The sequence below is a fragment of the Pinus tabuliformis genome, chromosome Q (assembly GCF_031772625.1).
Source record: "Pinus tabuliformis cultivar Carrire ecotype Pingquan chromosome Q, CPIR1, whole genome shotgun sequence".
In the NCBI taxonomy this organism is placed as follows: Eukaryota; Viridiplantae; Streptophyta; class Pinopsida; order Pinales; family Pinaceae; genus Pinus; species Pinus tabuliformis.
In genome coordinates this window covers 1,045,284,874-1,045,304,634 of record NC_142296.1, presented here as the reverse complement: position 1 = coordinate 1,045,304,634, position 19,761 = coordinate 1,045,284,874, and the positions used below count along the sequence as shown (strand labels likewise).

The window sequence follows — 19,761 nt, the reverse complement described above, 5'->3', positions numbered from 1 at the left end:
TGTATTTATAGGCTCCATGTGAGGTCGAATAGGGTCCTTAGGCCGACTTGATCTTCTTCTAGGCCAACATGGTGTGGAGGATTCATAAATCATATTTGACTCAATACTTAACCTTTTTACATGATGCAAAAGCCCAAGGAGGGTCTCTTTAAAAGTACAATGACTCTATTGACTCAGAATAAATCCTAGAAGTCCTCAATCGGGACTTTGACCTAAAACATGGTGACCCAAGCATGAAACCCAAGCTTTAATAAGTCACAATAATAATATTAAAAATTCTTTTCTTTATTCTTTTGACAAGTACATTACATGATGACTCGAGTACAATAATGAAGACTGAACATAGTTACATTTTCCAAGACGTTGGTGATCCAACTAGAGATTATAAGAGGAGATCGATGGGGTTGGAGAAGAACACACTTAAGGTCAAGTTCCTTGGCAAAGATCGAGCTTCCCAGTTGCAGTTCGAGCCATAGAGGGGACGCGGAGATAGTGAGGGGCAGAGATAGTGAGTCCAGAGGAGGATTTCCAGATCCGAAGAGGTAGCAACAAGTGACAAAAGTATTCCACGGCAAAATTTGCGCAGGGACTGCAGAGATGCTTCAGTGAGCAATTCGATTTAGCTAAAAGGGAGATCGATTTAGCTTCTAGAGGCCAGGAAAGTCTTCCAGAAGTCCGAAGAGTCACTTCCAGCAGTGGAGACAGGCAAGACGGTTTAATCAGAAAGGGTTTCTAGCCACATGTGTGAGGGTCTACGCAGAGGCAGCGCAGAAGGGCCTTGTGCAGGGTTTGGACGACCAATTTTTCGAGGGAGCCAAGTGTCAGGATTGCTCGTGGAGAGAGAGAAATTTTCTCTCTATTTATTTTTGTCAGATATCTACTGATTGGATAGCCAGCTAGGCATCCTGAGATTGTACTTAGAATTTTGCTGCTGCATAATAATAAAACCCTCATCTACTACATCGGTTTTCCCGCATTAGGTTTTCCCAGGGACATTTGTCCAAAAATAATTGTGTCAAATTTTATTGTGTGTGCTAGCATTTTCTCAGTTTCCAGTTTATTTCCATAGCATTTATTTGTGAAGAAATTACAGTGTGATTAATTCATATTTTGTCATAATAAAATAAACTACATAATTTATTCAATTAGAAGAATTAATTCTAGTTGTTGCATTTCAAGCGAATTTTCACATGGTATTAAAGCAAGTTTGATCAGACAAGAATCTCCGAGGCGGAAGGAGGAAATCGTTCAGATTCAGAGGGAGTTTGGCAACTCGATTTCCACGTCTGTGCAAGGTCTAGGCAGACAGTGCAAATTGTTGGATAGGGGGTCGAATTTCTAGTTGCAAAGTGCGAGAAGGGTCGATTTGTCTGGGAAGTGATCCCAATTGAGGAGATCATTTATTTTCGCAGAGTAGATTCTTGATCTGGGCACAGTTGTTTTTGCAATAGTTTTGAAGTAGCAAAATCAGCACCGAGTGGAAGAGAAAATTGCACACATTGAGGGCTTTTTTTCTCATATGATTTTCAGATTCAATTCTCTGAAGAAAATCCGTGATTTCCGAGCAAAAGCAGAACCAGCAAGCAAGACTGCACATTCTAGAAAAGAGTGTGATTTGTTGTGTAGGTAGCCAAGCAGCAGAGGAGGAGATTCTTGTTTATTTTTCCAGTTGTCAGTTTTGCAGAGATGGCCTCAACAGGACTTCGTGATCAGGACAGGTTAGATGGTGCATCCAACTACGTTATTCGGAAGGCCAAAATGTCCTTTCTACTAGATAAGCATGGTTTGAAGGTGTGCGCAGAGAGTGTGGTAGTCGTACCTACAAACCTGCAACAACTAGAGAATTAAAGAAAAGAAATGGCCAAGGCGAAACGGTTGATCCTTGATGGCGTTCGGAATCATATGTCTCACACTTAACGGCCAATAATATGGCCAAAGAAATATGGGATGGACTTGCAGCACTATCCTTCTAAGAATTGGAAGATGTTCCTGAAAGAGAAGCTGAGGACCACAAGGATGTAGAAGGGAGAAGGAGATACCCCCTATCTCACTAGAATTTAGGATATCTGGAATGGGTTGTCTGCAGTTGGAGAGATGCCACAAGAAGTTGAACAAGTGGGTGTAGCCATCAATGGTTTCACCGAGGAGTGGGCTACTTTAGTCCAAGGTAACACTGGACGAGATACGCTACCTGGATGGGATCGTCTGTGGGCAGATTTCATGCGAGAGGAGATGTGACTTGCTCTAGTCAAGAGTAGTCTCAATGGCAGTGGCAAAGGATCGAAGAGTGTGAAGAAGGAGGAGAATGTAGCCCTTGCATCTAAAGGAAAGGCAAAGAAGGGTCCCAGTCAAAGACAAGGCTCACAGGGAATAGAAAATAAGAAGAAGGACATGTCGAAGGTCAAGTGCTTCAAGTGTGGTGAGTTCAGTCACTATAGCACTCAGTGTCCTCAGAGGAAGAAGGACAACAAGGAGAAGCAGGAGCAAGCAGTAGCTTCGGCAGAGATAGACCCATTGTCCTCCAGGTTGGAGGAAGATTTTCGCTTTGTATATAGTTATAACTCCAGGAGAGAGGTGGGGAGACATTGAGCTCTAGCCTCCAGAGTTGTGCAGAGTTGGGCAAGGTCCATCGAGGTGAGCATCAAACATGTGTTTCCTCTTGGATCAATACCCTTGCTATTAAGTAGCAAATGAATCAGTGTCAGATGGCGTAGTCAATTCTCGAGGGATAGTTGCAATACTAATTGCAGTTAGATGCTAAGGAGCACAGTGCAGACAGGCTCAGTGGGTAGTGCAGAGATTGGTAGCAGTCAGTGACACAGGAGACAGTTGCAGTCCATGGATATAGTTGATTTAGGTTAGGATCTCAGTTGCAGTAGTTGTAGTAGCAACAACATCATGAGATCAAGTTGTAGCGTAGTTCAGAGTTAGCCGCAATACAGGGTGTACAATGCAGTGTTAGCAACAACGTAGATGCAGGGTGATTCAACTCAAAGTGGCAGATGAATCAGAGTTGCGCAGTAGTTGGTGGACAGTGACAGTTTGTCACAGATGTCAGTCATCAACAGCATGTAAAGACGATGTTATGGAGACTGGGTGAACAACTTCCTCGCTAAAAGGGAGTGTTAGCTTTTGTAGCATCGGATGGTGTTCTAGTCTCGAACTTTGTGGAGAGGCTAAAACACATGAGATCTTTAGAACCCAGAAATTGTTTCTAGAAATCCCACCTAGAGACAACTCAATTAAATTAATTGATCGATAATTAAAAGTTGCTTAAGACTAACTTAGGGAAAATCGATAAATTAATGGGAATTAATTGAGAAAGGTGAGAATTCTCCAGAAACTCACATGGATCGACTTAGAAATGATATCAGCGATTGATAAGGACTTAATCATGGCCATTGGTGATCCAACTGGAGATTATAAGAGGAGGTCAATAGGGTTGGAGAAGAACACACTTGAAGTCGAGTTCCTTGGTAGAGATTGAGCTTACCAATTGTAGTTCGAGCCATAGGGGACATAGCGATAGTGAGGGGCAAAGATACTGAGTTCGGAGGAGGATTTCCAGATCCAGAGAGGCAGCAGCAAGTGACAAAGGTATTCCACAGCAAAAGTTGCACAAGGACTACACAGATGCTTCAGTGAGCAATTTGATTTAGCTGAGAGGGAGATCGACTCAACTTCTAGAGGCCATGAAAGTCTTCCAGAGGTCTGGAGAGTCTCTTCCAACAGCAAAGACAGGCAGGACGACTTAATCAAAGAGGGTTTCCAGCCATACGTGTGAGGGCCTACGCAGACGCAACGCAGAAGGGCCTGCGCAAGGTTTAGGCAACCAATTTTCAGAGAGTGTCAAGTGCTAGGATTGCTCGTTGAGAGAGAAATTTTCTCTCTAATTATTTTTGTCAAATATTTGCTAATTGGATAGCCAGTTGGGCATCCAGATATTGTACTCAGAATTTTACTGTTGCATAATAATAAAACCCTCATATGTTGCACCGGTTTTTCTACTTTGGGTTTTTCCGGGAACATTTGTCCAAAAATAATTGTGTCAATTTTTATTGTGCGCTAGCATTTTCTCAGTTTCTAGTTTATTTCTACAACATTTATTTGTGAAGAAATTGCAATGTGATTAATTCGTTATTTTGTCGTAACAAAATAAATTACATAATTTTAATTTATCCAATTAGAAGAATTGATTCCAGTTGTTGCATTTCAAGCGAATTTTCACAATTTCCATGGAGAAAGTTGCCTCTTAGTGCATAGAGATCATTTTCGATTTGAAGACATTATTCGGCAATAATATTCTCAAAATCTTTTCTTTATTTCATAAGGTACACAATCAATAGTCTTTCATTAACTCGTGTTCTTTTTCTTAAAATTCTAAAAATGTATAGCCTTTAATTGAACATGAGGGCCATAAAGGGCTCAACCTTGGTTTTTAATAAAAGGGTCAACATTAATTTTAATACCCTATGAAAGCAAAAATTGAGAAATACTAATAATATTGACAACAATGGATGGGAGCAAATTCTGTTTGATCCGGAGCCCACAGAAAATGGATGGGAACCAACCTTCAGGGCAAAGACCCTCCTCTCAACGTGGGCACCAGCCTTCAGGGCAAAGACCCTTCTCTCGACATGGGCACCAATGTCTTAAGAGTCAGACTCAGTTGTGGCTCAAATCAAACTTGGATCAGAATTGGCTGAGGCTCAAATTGGACTTTGATCAGAATTTGCCAACAACTTAGTTTATGACCCAATTTACTAAAAAATACATAAAATATGAATTTTTTAATAAAACAAAATATATATTATGTACATCATGTTGATGTTTGTAGCTCAAGTAGATAATTCTGCACAAGCCTAAGTATCAAGGCATGTGGAAGTCATCTAATTACCTCTTAACCTTAATAATTAATTTAATAAAGTAATTTCTTTTTATGAGAAAAGCGAGTTTAATCTAATGAAATGCAAAAGTTATTTGCATTATTGAATCAAATAAATTACAACCATTGATCTCAAGTCAAATTGAGATTTAAGCTCAACCATCAATCACTTTGGAGATTAGGGTTGTTGATTTAGTCATAACTCAAACTTACAAAAGAATGTTGGGTTAAGGGAGAAAACACATTATTGAGAACAAGACACAATGATATTAGTGAGTATCTTGGTGATTGGGGAAGGAAACTCATTTAAGTGTAGAGAATTGCTAGAGAAAAAAAAACAGCAATTTGCAGCAAGGAAACCTAATAGCAAAAAATCAAGGACTGATTTTCTGCAGCAGATACAGCCCACACATGCAGCGGAACCTATGTTGCAGGAAACGCTGGTCCTAAGGGTGTTTTTGGGCTGAAACGAAACAGAAACGCATTTGGTATGGCCTGGAAACACGTTTCAAGCCGTACTGCCACATTTCATGTGGGGGAAACATGGCCTAGTATGGCCTGAAATGCGTTTCCAGGTCGTACAGCCACGTTTCAGCGATAAAGAGACTTTTTTTCAGGTTTTTTTTTCGTTTTTATTTTATTATTTTCGCTCCCTACCAATTCGGGAGTGATAGAGGGGGATATTTAAGATTGGAAACAAAAGTTTCTGAGTGGGGCAACCTAATGTTCAAGCCTATGGCCCTAGTGTTGATATGCAACTCGTGGTAATGTTAAATTCTTAATATTACCATGAAATGACTCAAGATGTTTGAGAGTGGTTTCACCCTCATTGGATTTCATATGGAGAAAGTAGAATTTTAGATCTCACTCAAAATCCAACAGACTTATCTATTTTTCAGGATATTAGGATTGGGGGGATTGCAATGTTTCCATTGGATTTTGTCATGTACTAGGGTATGGAACTTGTATTTAATCAAGAGCACTAAGGTCATTCGACTATGTAGGAGGAGACTCCCAATCAAGCACGAGACAAGAAATTAGAAATTTCTCGTGGCTAATTTTGGATATTGCTATTTTCATTATGTGATCATTCATGAGTAAATGTGATGTAAATTTACAGACTTATAGTTTATGCAATAACATTGGACAATTTAATCATAATGTAATAAATTAGAATGTATCATGTATGCTTTATGATTGCACATATTTCTTAAATGTCCTAATATATATATATATATATATATATATATATATTGTGTTTCCCCATTTCCAAAATTTGGGGGACTCACATTTCGTACCCATACCCGTTTCGGAAACTCGTATGCGTTTCCCCGTATCATGCAACTTAGGACAGCACACAGCAGCATCACACACATGGAAGTACAAGAAAGTTCAATGCACAGCACGTGCGACCCTACAACAGATTGCAGGGACAAGTTTGCAAAGTTGGGTTTTCTCATTGACTTTTGAGGGCCTTATAGCTTTACAGGTGTCTTCTTAAATAAATTTCTGAATATTGTTGTAGCTTGTATTTTCTCAGTGGACAGATTTTCCGAGGTTGGGAAAGCCCTTGTAAGCTTAGAAGATTTTTTTAATGAAAAGCTGAATTTTGAAAGGCAAATTTTATATGTTTTGTGCAAATGAAATTGGTTGTTCGAATTTTTGTTTCTGCTCAACAATTTAAATCCTAGTAGTATATTTTGTGAAACGAGTTGCAAATTAAATTAAAAATCAACAAGGAATTTTTGCTAGGAAATAATTTGTAATATACTGGGGTTAGAAAATTTAACATGGTATTAGAGTTCTCTGAACAGCAGGAGGCTAATTTCTGAATTTGCACAGCATAAAATAGTAGTAATTTCTTGCGGCTACTAGAAGTGTTTAGCATAAGGGAGTTTTATTTGTTCAGATCTGGAAATGGCAGCTGCCAGTATTAGGTTTGAGGATAGGTTGGATGGGGTTTCTAACTTCCTACCCAATAAATCAAGAGTTACCTTCCTGTTGAAGGAGAATGATCTTTGGGAAAACACTAATAAGGAGATTCAATCACCAACAGATGCAACACAGTTGCAGCCCATGAGAAGACAAATATTAAAGCCCAAAGAGTCATCATGGATGCCCTGAAGGACTATTTGATCCCTCACTTGGCAAAAAAGAAGATAGTCAAGGGAATGTTCAAAGCTATAGTGGATTGTTCTAGAGCGGCAATGTGAACCAGAAAATTATCTTAAAACATAAATTAAGATCCATCCAAATGTCAAGATGGACAACACAACCAATTGCTTCATAAAGATCACCCAAGTGCGTGATCAGGTTGTAGCAATTGGAGAATTGGTGGAGGAGGCAAAACTAGTACACATGGCACTAAATGGGTTCACTAAGTCTTGGGAACCATTTGTCAAGGGGATCTGCACTCGGGAGCACCTTCCGAATTGGGAGAGACTTTGGGATGATTGCATCCAGGAAGAGGCTTGGGAAGAGTCTAAGGCCATCAAGGAAGGAGGTGGAGAGGAGAACTTGGCCTTGGTGGGTCAAGCCAAGAAAAGAAAAGGAAAGGGTTCTACCAAACAGGTCAAAAGTGAAGGGTCAACATCACAGCCAGGCAAGCAGAACTTGAGTAAAATCAAGTGCTTCATTTGTCACAAGAATGGGCACTATGCATCACAATGTCCAGAGAAGACAGGGAAGAGGAAGTCACAACAAACAACAGCATCAACATAGGTTGATGAGTTTGCAACCAAATTTGAGGAGAACTCGTTGGTCCCCTATTTGTCTATTAGCACCACCACTAGGAGTGCATGGTATCTGGATAGTGGTGCATCACACCACATAACAACAACACAAGAGTTTTTCAATAGTTTGATAGAGAAAGACTCAGATCTACAAGTGGAGCTTGGCAATGATGTTATGTATGCAATGAGGGGTGTTAGGATTATTACCCATCAAAAAGTGGGTAACTCATAGGAAAAAAAAACTTTTCCCCTCCTTGGACTGCCAACCAACCAGCAGGCCTATTGATCAACACATGACATTATGCCATGGATCCTCCACTTCTCGCTCTAGTCAGATCTCTCTCTCCCATTCTCTCTCCCATTCAACATTCCTTCTTGAAGGAAGGTGGATCATCCATTGGCAGGTACTGTTACCATTTTGTAACTATGTGCTTTCACTTGATGTTTTGGTCACACTAATATGAATCAAGGGCTGAATTGGATGATTAACCAATCTTGATTGTATTCCTGTTCTCTCAATCCACCTGGGAGGTTAGTCTTTGACTCTAGTCCAGTGGGACCTCCCTTGAAGCCCCGGGATTTTAGAAAGGGCACTATTGGGGAGGCTTTGATTGAAGTAGGATGTCCATGGTACTCCATACTTAACAATTTCCATCTTTCCCATTATTCCATTTCCATTATTTGAGATGGTGGTCATTGGTCATGGGGATTGGCACGCCTCTCATCCTCATCCTTAAGTCTGGGCCGCAAAACATTGCCCAGTAGGTTGATGCAGCTAAAAGAAAGTGAAAAACATAAGAAAGACACAAAGAAAGAAAAAGATAAAATGCAAAATATAGTTGGGAAATTTGATTAGCGCGTGGGCAAAAATCCTAGAAAGACCTCTACTCCCCTTATTAGCCATCACCTGGTTCCTCGAGCACATGATGCTCCGTCCATAAAATGAACCCTTGTATTGTCCCAACTCTGATGAGCGATAAACTACCCCATCATTAAGGGGTATTAAAGGATAAATCTCAGAAAGCAAGCTTGGGATATTGAGCTCTACACCCAAATCAAAGCATAATCATATAGAAGTAAAAGGCACACTAGAGGGGTGAAAAAAGTAGGCCAAAGAAAGGTAACTCATGCCTCCACAATTGCACCCTACTTACATCTATACACTCAGGATGTTGGACAACTATTAGTTGGTCACTTGGCTATCGCACCCAACAGAAGCCATGCCCACTCTGTTGCCATCATCTTCACACACACCTACGGATTGATGGGCTAACATGGGACTTGTCACTTCCCCTTGGGGGTTAGAAACACCTAATAGGATTACCCATCTAACGATCCCTAATGTAAGGTGGTAACACTTTTGCAAGACTTGATCTAGTTAGATAATTGAAGGTGATCTTTGTGTGAAGTATTATTGTGCCCCCAACATTAAGTACAGTCCACTATGATGCATCCATGGTTATTGTACCTAATGATTCTTGACTTTCACTTAATCTTGAGAGGGTTTTTGTTAGACAGTTCTCATCACAACAACAGAGGCCTCTTGAGATGACTCCCACTCCCTTAGCAGCACAACAGAGGTCGTTTTTCCAATTGCAAAGAGAGAGTATGAACTTGTTGATGCAGTGTTTCCTATCTAGAGAAAAGTGTTGGGCTACTTAATGACCCCACAATGTTGCACCCATGAAGCTTGGTGTTGGATATATTGATGATGTGCCAAGTGGACCTATTATCTCTCAGACTGTACAAGCACAGTGCGACAACGAGGTCAGGGGCTGTCACCCTAATCCCCGACCTCTTTGTTCTAGCTGTCTCCCAACAGCAAGCTATGGGGGGGTAGTCCTTATGAAAGAAGGAAATGAGAGACAACTTGGCAACCAACGAGTCTGAGAGACATGATTGAATAGCCTAGCCACTTGGTTGATTTTGCAAGTTTATAGATTAGATTAGATTTAGATGTGAGACCAGTGCCTTATGGATTCAACTTACTTGTTTTTAGATCAATTAAGGACCAAATGGCTGGATGAACAAACGTTGCTTAAATAATTATCTACGTTATATGCTATGCAAATCTTGGAATCTAGGTGTGATGCAAGAATTTTGATTGCTTTTAATTATATGTCTATTCTAGATGTATCCTTCTTCTTAACTATTTTGAAGCTAGTCCCCATAGTAGGTTGTGAGAAAGAGGCCAAGGGAAAGCAAGCAAAGGTTTAATTAATGATACATCCCCTTAGGTATTAAGTTACTAACCACCTGGTGACTCCGGCGTTGTAGAGACTGTGGCTCTAATGACTGCAAGGTCACAGTGTTAACCCTAAAGAAGTGTTAGGGTCCTCAAGCTAGATGAGAAGGGTGTTCCTATCTTTCTATCAACCAATCTTATGCTTGGAGGTAAATTATTAAATGCAAGACTAGCCTTAGAAAGATATGCAAGATGGATGAGTGGTCTTAAGGCAAGATTACTTAATTTGTTAAGTACTTAATGACAATGATTTTCAATTAAGAACAATAAGGTACTTAAACAATGAATGAATAAAATATCAACCACAAGATAAAGTGTTCAAGCTTAACAGTGCTAAAGAAATGTGATAGTAATGTAAATAGAAAAATCGCCCAAAGACAAGATTAATGCTACTTAAGACAATTAACAGTCTCCGAGATTATAATCAATATAACACCAACATGCCCCTTAGATACAAGAGAGAAATTTAAATCTCTTATCATAATTATGCTCAAAATAACATCCACAAGAGATATCCAATTTAACAGTGAGCAATGAATCCACTCAACGACAATAATGGCAATGAGAAATTAAAAGCATTAATCCACAATGTCACTTAGAGCAGTTAGCCAATTAAACACTTACCAACTTGGTTGGAGCACTAGTGTGAATGCAAGTGTAAAAGATGCCAATGACTAGAATTAAGCCCAAATCACTTCAACCATGAATGATTATGAATTGTAAAATTTCATTACCCAATTTTAGAGACTTATATGTGATTTATTATCGCTGGAACTTTGTATTTAGGGGTCTGCAATTTTATAACAGCAGTCAAGAAGTGATGCAATGTAATGACCAAACACAGTAACTAGAATCCGAAATACAGAAAGCCTGAAGAATTTAAATTTGTACTTACCTTAACTGCTGCTGATTCTGCTAGTGATGTCGTGGCTATTTTGATCCAATCTCCGGGAGACCAATACCACCCAGCCAGACTGAGCAACCTAGCTGCTCAATCCAGAAAGCTTCTCAACAGAAGCTCTCTGTCCCTCCGTGCCCAGAACCTCAGACGGCTTAAAGCTCTTCCAATGGATAATTATCTTCCTCCTGGTTTTCTCTTGGTGAATTTCTGCTTCTGGTTCTTTCTTCTCCTCTCTTGTTTTCCCCCCTTCTCTCGGTTTAGGCCTCCGGTTTTATCTACGGGCCTGGCGGTGGCCGCCCTCCTACCTGCAGCCACCGCCTTCCCTCGTCCCGACACGCCTTCCACGCATTGATGCTCTCAGATCTTTTCCCTGTCAAATGCGTTCTGCTATGAATGTTCAGTTGATTGTAAGCGCCCCCTTTTAAAAGGGTCCTTTATTTGATTTTTGGTTTTTAGCATATAGTTTAGTTTTAAAGTTTTAATTTATATAAGTTTATAAAGTTTAATTATATGTTTTATACAATTTAATTTATATAAGTTTATAAAGTTTAATTATATATTTTATAAAATTTAATTTATATATGTTTATAAATAAATGTTTAATTATTTATTTTATAAATTTTAATTTTATATGTTTATAAAGTTTAATTATATGTTTTATAACAACTTAACATATTTATTTTATTTAAAATTCATCATATTTGTTTTATCATAAAGTTTAAAATTTTTACATAGTGGATCAGTTTAGATGGGTTGTTACATACACCCCCCCCTTCTGAAAACTTCGTCCCGAAGTTAGAGTTTTAGGTTCAAGGTTTTAATGGACATGACCTTTTCTATCCAGGTCCCCAAGCTATTCAAAATCATCCTATCCTCCCTAATCTCTTCTACTCCCATCCTATCCGTCCTCTACCGGAGTATGCCATGGCGTCAGTTTTACTGACCTAACCATTCATAAACTCTAAGGTGACAGCGTCGGCTATACCGACCTGATTCCCAGTAGGCATCCGGCAGTCATCATCACACGTCTAGGGGAGCGTGATCCGCACAGTCCTCCCATGACTCCAGGGTTCGAAGGATAAACGGTGGGCAACACCTCCACCCCTCCTAGTAGGATTTAGGGTTAATACCCTATCATAGAATCACTTGGAGCTTTAATTGTTCTGAGGTTCTGTCGTCACGTGGTCATCCCGGTAACTGTGTATTACCTGCAATCAGACGCTTATCCATGCATTCGTAAAATGTGCATCAGCATATTCAAAATAACTCACATATTATTCCCTTATGAATTCACCTATGATACTATAATACAACATATTTTGCCATATTCCATGCATGTCTTTTGACGTTCATCTAGAATGTATTCACTTCCTGATTTCTATCCCATTGATCATATTTGACAAAAATAAATAAATCCGATCTATAAATAAATGTCTTTACTTTAACAACTATAATTTAGTAAAATGAACCACATATATTGTTTTGGTATCCATGTACCAGCAGGAATTTAAACATATATTATGCCATAAAGTTTCATGTTTATCCATAATCATTCAAAATGTTTCTGAGTCTCTGATTGTAGTGAAGTAAATATATACTAAACATAGTGTAAAGTTCTTCAAAATGGACATAAATTAGGGTATCTCTGACATATGTCCTCTGTATTTTCCCAAGTTGCTGATCCAGGACTATACTTGTCCCATTAGACCTTAACTTGGTCCACCAGACGGTTCCTGACCTGTCGAACTCTACGTTCCAGTATACGTAACGGTTCGACCGTTATGACTCCCTCGTCCGATACCTGCAATTCTTTCCACTGGAGGTTATGAGACAGATCAGCTATATAATGTCTTAATACAGAAACATGAAATACATTATGAATTCTATGCAGGTGAGGTGGCAGGGCAAGACGATAGGCAACAGGTCCAACTCTTTCTACGACTTTAAACGGTCCTATAAATCGGGGTGACAACTTTGTCCCTTTTCCGAATCGAATAGTACTTTTATTTGGTTTGATGCAGATGAAGACCTGATCCCCTACTTCATACCTCCTATCAATTCGGTGAGTATCAGCATAACTCTTTTGTCTATCCTGTGCTTCCTTTAATCGCTGTCTAATTTGTCTAACCTGAGCTTCCATTTCATGGATTAATTCTGGTCCTATTATCACTCAATCTTCTAACTTGTCCCAACTTAATGGTATTCTGCAAGGTCTGCCATATAAAGCTTCAAATGGAGGCATCCCAATCGAACTGTGGTAACTGTTGTTGTATGCGAATTCGACTAAGGGTAAATACTTTTCCCAGTGTGATTGCTGATCCATCACATACATTCGCAACATGTCTTCAAGTACTTGATTTACTCTTTCAGTTTGCCCATCAGTCTCAGGATGGTAAGCAGTGCTTAAATTTAGCTGAGTACCTAAAGTTGTTTGCATGCAAGTCCAGAATCTGGAAGTGAATTGCGAACCTTTGTCGGATATAATCTTCTTAGGTACTCCATGAAATCTGATAATTTCATTTATGAATACTCGAGCTACGTCAGCAACATCGTAAGCATCTCTTACCGGAATGAAATGGGCGCTTTTTGTTAATTTATCCACCACTACCAGAATGGCATTGTGTCTTTGAGAAGTAAGAGGTAGTCCAGTGATAAAATCCATAGAAATGGTCTCCCATTTAGACATAGGAATGTCATGGGGTTGTAAGAGGCCCGCTGGGTGACAATGATCTGCCTTTACTTGCTGACATTCCAAACATTTTGCCACAAATTGAGTGATATCACGTTTCATGCCTGCCCAAAAGAAAAGTTTCTTGGTATCCGCATACATTTTCCCTACTCCAGGATGAGCACAATATACTGCTTTGTGGGCTTCCCCAAGGATGGTATCTCGAAGATCTTTATCATCAGGAATGTACATCCTTCCATGGAATCGTAAGATCCCATCGTTTTCTAATTCATAACCCTCAAATTTAGATTCTTTTGCCTTAATACCCTCAAGACTTGCTCTCACCCTTAAATACCAGTTGTCTTTTATACGATGATCTATTACTCGTTGTCTTAAGTCCACTTTAATGGGTATGAGAGAAAATATCTGAGGCCTCCTGCTTAAGGCATCGGCTACTACATTTTCTTTTCCCTTAATGTATGATATTCCGAAGTCATATTCACTTAGGAATTCACTCCATCGCCTTTGCCTAGCATTTAAGTCTCTTTGGGTGAACAAATATTGTAGACTTTGATGGTCGCTTTTAAGTGTAAAATTTTGTCCCACTAGATAGTGTCTCCAAATCTTTAAAGCTAGCATTACAGCGGCCAATTCTAAATCGTGAGTAGCATAGAGTTCTTCATGAGGTTTTAGCTTTCTGGAAGCATAAGCTATCACTCCCCTATCCTGCATCAATACTGCACCCAGCCCTTGCTTGGATGCATCAGTACATACCGTAAAGTCTTTGCCCATATCAGGGACTCTTAGGATTGGTGCACTAGTGAGTAGTCTTTTGAGTTCAGAGAATGCTTTATTACATTCCTCGGTCCACTCATACTTAACACCTTTACACTGAAGGGTTGTGATTGGCTTTGCGATTTTGGAGAATCCCTCCACAAATCTCCGGTAATAACCGGCTAAACCCATAAAGCTTCGTATCTCATGTGCATTTTTCGGTATTGGCCATTCCATGATCGCTTTTACCTTCTCAGGATCTACTGAAATCCCTTCACCTGATATGATGTGACCCAAATAATGAATCTTTTCCTGAAAAAAAGAACACTTGGATAGTTTTCCATATAACTGACGTTCTCTAAGGCAGGACAATACTATCCGCAAATGATCTTCATGCTCTTCTTCATTCTTGGAATAGATGAGAATATCATCTAAAAAGACTTGCACAAATTTATCAAGATATTGACGGAAAACACTGTTCATAAGATTCATGAACACGGCTGGCGCATTTGTTAACCCAAATGGTACCACAGTAAATTCATAATGTCCAAAACGTGTCCGGAATGCAGTCTTAGAGATATCATTTTCAGAAATCCTTAGCTGATGATACCCTGATCGAAGATCAATTTTTGAAAAGACAGCATCTCCTTTCATTTGATCGAAAAGATCATCGATTCGCGGCATAGGGTATTGATTCTTTACTGTAGCTCGATTCAAGTTTCGATAATCTATGCATAATCTTAAGGATCCATCTTTCTTCTTCACAAAAATTACAGGAGTGCCCCAAGGTGAGGTACTGGGCCGAATATGCCCTATATCGAGTAGTTCCTTCAACTGGATTTGCAATTCCTGAAGTTCTGGAGCTGTCATTCTATAAGGCGTTTTAGAGATTGGTTGGGTACCTGGCTTTAATTCAATAGTGAGATCCAATTCTCTTACCGGGGGTAATCCAGGTAGTTCCTTTGGAAATACATCCGGGAACTCGGCTAACACCGGATATTGTTCTAAGGATGGCCCTTTTTCTTGGCTTACTTCGTGAATTGCATAAGCCTGACAACCCTTTCTTAAACAACGTTTCACCTGCATTGTCGAAATGTAGCGTAAAGAAACTTCCCTCTTGATTCCCTGAATTTGGAATACTTCTCCCTCATCATTTATGCCCAGAATCCTTTTTCCATAACAGTCCACCCAAGCTTGGTGAGCTTCCAGCCAATCCATACCTATGATAAGATCATACGTTCCTAAGGCTGTGACATAGACTTTCAGTTTAGTCGAACAGACCCCTAGGTCAATTTTGCATTGATCCACACTCAAGCCCACGGTTTGGAGTTCTCCTAAGGCCATTTCCACTTGGTGGAAATCATTTTGTCTACGAGCTGCCAACCCACATTTGTTTAATGCATATGACGAAATGAAACTATCTGTGGCACCAGTATCAAATAAGATTTTGAGTTTTATGCCATTGATAATACCTGAAGATTCCACTACAGTGGATTGATGGGCTGCTTGGTCGTGGTTGACTACTACATGAATTCTATGATTACCTCGATTGGCTGATATCGGCTCCTTCCCAGTCCTATGCAATATATTCGATGAAGCTTCTGGGCAGTCACGCTGGAAATGTGGTCCCCCACATCCCCAACAATTGAGCTGCGTTGATCCTCTTGAATCAAGGTGTGAATTTCTAGAGAACGAGCCGCGTCCTCCCATGTTGATTCCTCTCGCACTTCTTCCTCTACCGGCAGTCCCTCGCGATGCCCATGGCCTGGTGTTGGACGATTCCGCGGGTATAGTGTTTACTGCCATGGGAAGTCTTGCCCCCACATTTGGGGTAAACATGTTACTGTAAGGTGGCCTCGAGCTACCTCCTCTGAAGAAGTTCCGGGGAGCCTTCCCTGGAAATCCTGATTGTAAAGGCCCTGCTGGCCCCATATCTTTTTTGATTCCCAGGTGCTCTTCTGCATAACGACCACATTCGACTGCCTCGGCTACTGATGGGGGTTTCCACATGCTTACCAAGGCTCTGATGCGAGGATTTAACCCAAATATGAAGCGTTCAGCTTGACGTTCATCAGAATCTAAGTAGTGAATGTATTTTACAAGTTCCATAAACCTTATCTCGTATTCCTCCACCGTTTTATTTCCCTGAATTAATGTATGGAAGGCTCTAGCCTGCTGTTGTTGAAAGTATGGAGGCAAATACTTTGCGCGGAACCTTTCCTCGAATAGTTCCCAAGGGACATTATCCGATGTAAGGTGCAGCTGCTTTTCCAGATTTCCCTACCAAATCAATGCACTTTCCTTTAGTTGAAACACGGCAATTTTTGTTTTTGCTGAAGGCGAATATTCTCTTAACCTAAAGCATCGGTTCATCCCTTCCAACCATGCTTCAGCGCGTTCACCTGCTCGACCTTCTGAGAATTTTGGGAGTCTAATTTTCTGAAGCTCCCTAGAAATGTCTTCTCTCGATCTTCTGGGCTCAAAATTATTTGGTTCCGCTGAACTGGTGGCTACAGGTTGAAATTCCCCTTTGGTTTTGGCCTTAGTTGATTCTTTTAATGTTTCCAATAAGGCCTCCAAAGAATTCATTATCACAGCCAACTCTGGCGCTGGGGCGATTGATGTTGATGATGGTCTTGGCGGTGACGCTGGTGATGGGGATGATGATGGCGACGGTGGCGGCATTAATGGTGGTGATGCTGCCTGATCACGTCGTCGTCGCTCATACGTCCTCACCATTGTGATGGTTCCTGAACACATAATAAAATTCTGTAAAAAAATTTGAGGTGGATAACCGAATTTTTAACACACAATTTCCTTTTGCAACATCACATTCATAAACGGGTATAGTTTTGCTATTTTTACCCGCTAGGCGGATCTTACTGGTACCGAGGTCAAGGAGGGTGGTCTCGCGACCTCCTTGTCCTAATGCAGGGTATTCTATCCTAATATGAATAATGCAAAAGTGTATGGGTATTAGCCCCTAAGGTAAGGCACCTAAAGTTTATTTACCTAACAACATCCACAAAATGAAAACGTTAGATGTTTCGGTTTGCAATGAACATCGGTAAACTATCACATTTAAAGAAGGTCATATATGATTATTTTATTAGATAACCCTGAGTATGTTGACAATGATGAAAAAAAACATGAGAGTCCAACAAAGAATCACGTTTTAATTTATTATTTCTAGCCATGGTAAATTTACCTGATGCGAATGATTGAGTAGATTCTTTTATCTTCATTAATTAAGAGGTCTACTAGCTACGTGACTAATAGTGTATGGGTACTTTTGTAATTTTCTTAATATCATATGTATTCTACTTTATTAGTTCCTTCTAGAGCAATGTAATCTGGTGGTTCAGCAGCAGTAATATATATAGTTTGCAGGGGTGAAAAAAAACTACATAACTGCACTTGTTTGCTCAATTCTCTAAGAAATCTTCTAACTTTGTTTTGCTTCTCTTCCAGTGCTACTCCTGAGGTTCCTTTCTGGTTAAAACTCTTAATTTCACGGACTGCTGCATTATTGATCCCCTCGACTGAAAAGGAAATGGTGCTTGCTTCTACCTTAGATGCTGATCTTAACTGTGATGCAAGCAAGTATCGCAATAACTGTAGCTGCCCAATATGGGCCAGGCATTCAACCAATGGTTCTCACGTTGAATTTATGATTTCAACCTTTTTGTATACAGAACCACCCAGGTAAGGGATTGAAGCAGGTGGAGCTAATGCAGCATCCAGACTCCCAAGTTGCTCCAGATAGCTTGTAATATCAGTATCACTGCTATCAGTGCAGCGTTGAGGCCTGTAGTTACAGTAAAAGGATGTTGATTTTTTTTGAAATGTTTATGAGATCAGAATCGAAATAACTGTCGAAGATCAGTTTTATTTGGCATTGTATAGATGAATTTGTTAGCATACGAAGTTGTGAATACTTTTGTTATCAAACAGAGGGTGCTGATAAAATATTTTCGGGCCCTGTTATTAAGGCAGCAAGCTATTCAATTTACTCCTGTGAATTTTATTTTGAGATGCTAAGATATCAATCATTTTAGAAATTTCTAGACATTTCTCCTCCTAGCATAAACAGTTGGTACACGACGATGTGCATCTGGTTCCGTAGATCAATTAGTGCACGTTGAAGGCTTCTTGTGATGACAAAACTTAAGAAATATCAGTCATCCCTGAAGGTCCAGGATTCAAGCAATCTGAAAGACCGCAACCAAACATCTCTTTCCCTTCTAAACACACGTTTTCACTTTAATTTTTAGCTTTGTTGAAATTAGTACTTTTTCTAAAATTTCCATCCCTTGCTATAGTGCACTCTAAACAATCTTCCAAGAATATTTTGTTCTATTTTTGTATATGTTTTTTATTTTTGATTTCTTTTACTGTGTATTTTGACTCTTGAAAGCTTGAATGAATGGAATGCCTCTCATCACTTGTTAGAAATGAATCAACTGGAAGGTTAAGTATTGACATGTTTGCAAGTTCATCTTTTATTGTTGTAGCTTGCAACTATTATTTCTATGAAGGGATGCATTCAGTGGTCCAAACATGGTTCCAATAGAGATCATCATGAGAGAACCGATTTTTTGACTATGGATAGAGAACAAGGAGCAACTGAAACATCTGGAGAAAATTTAAATGGAAATCCGGTCACGCTACAAAGCTACGATGAATGGCAAGAAAACAGAAAGAAAGCTGGCTTTTGGGGCTTTACCATGCAAATTGTTTTCCAGACATGTGCAGGTGCTGTGATGCTGACAGACATTGTTTTCTGGTTCATTCTTGTTCCCTTCCTGTCATCCAAACATTTCAGGTTGAAGTTGTTGATAGGATGCATGCATTCAGTGAATGCTTTTTCCCTTCTTATTGACACTGCGCTCAACAATATGAACTTCACTTGGTTCCGAGGTGCATATTTTGTGCTGTGGACTACTGTGTACATCATTTTCCAGTGGATTCTCCATGCACGCGGTTTCACTTGGTGGCCATATCCATTTCTTGAGCTTGCAAAGCCATTGGCTCCATTATGGTACTTTGGCTTGGCACTCTTGTACATCATATGCTATGGAATCTTTGCTTCGCTTATAGAGCTCAAGCGACGACTCTTCCCCAAATGTGGTGAAGCATATTTCTAGTCGTGATGGAAGAAGAGTAATCATGCGTATTGTCAGTGCATTTTAGTATGACATAGTTAGCGCTTCGAGAGTTGGGAGGCACGGCATCGAACAGAGGCTCGGATTGCAGCCCCTTCAAATCCATACCGCAAACATAAAAGAAGGAACTATTAAAAGAAAGTAACAAAGGGACGTCTGCAGATCGAGAGCAATAGAGTACAGAACTTTGGCGGTTATAACAAACGCGCCATGGTAAATTCGGTGATTAATGTATATCAGAATAAGGCTGACGGTTACGATAACCGCGGGCGTATACCGTGGGAAGGTTACACGGATGCGATAAGTTTTTTTAACCTAATAGCATCACCGGATTTGCAGCTGAGATATCACGAGGTCGCATCCCATCAAAGTATCACTGGTGATTTATACA

General features: G+C 39.9%; 2 protein-coding genes across 3 annotated transcripts in view; one reads left to right on the top strand and one right to left on the bottom strand.

Moving 5' to 3' along the window:
• The window catches only part of LOC149223082 (putative inactive ATP-dependent zinc metalloprotease FTSHI 3, chloroplastic), a 108,117-nt gene that overhangs the window by 3,990 nt on the left and 84,366 nt on the right, over positions 1-19,761 (bottom strand). The window lies entirely within an intron of this gene.
• LOC149223083 (uncharacterized) lies at positions 1,687-19,367 on the top strand. The gene is made up of 5 exons (XM_089383683.1): positions 1,687-1,783; positions 2,087-2,234; positions 17,677-17,808; positions 17,901-17,910; positions 18,720-19,367. Exons 1-5 carry the CDS (start codon positions 1,687-1,689, stop codon positions 19,350-19,352), a joined length of 1,020 nt encoding a protein of 339 aa, XP_089239809.1. The 3' UTR covers positions 19,353-19,367.

Bases quoted from the DNA above. Each gene is read 5' to 3' on its own strand.
- LOC149223083 (XM_089383683.1), top strand. From the start codon at position 1,687: ATGGCCTCAACAGGACTTCGTGATCAGGACAGGTTAGATGGTGCATCC. The intron at 1,784-2,086 runs GTTTGAAGGTGT...GGTTGTCTGCAG, and splicing joins CTTTCTACTAGATAAGCATG to TTGGAGAGATGCCACAAGAA. The intron at 2,235-17,676 runs GTGACTTGCTCT...CTTCTCTTCCAG, and splicing joins GATTTCATGCGAGAGGAGAT to TGCTACTCCTGAGGTTCCTT.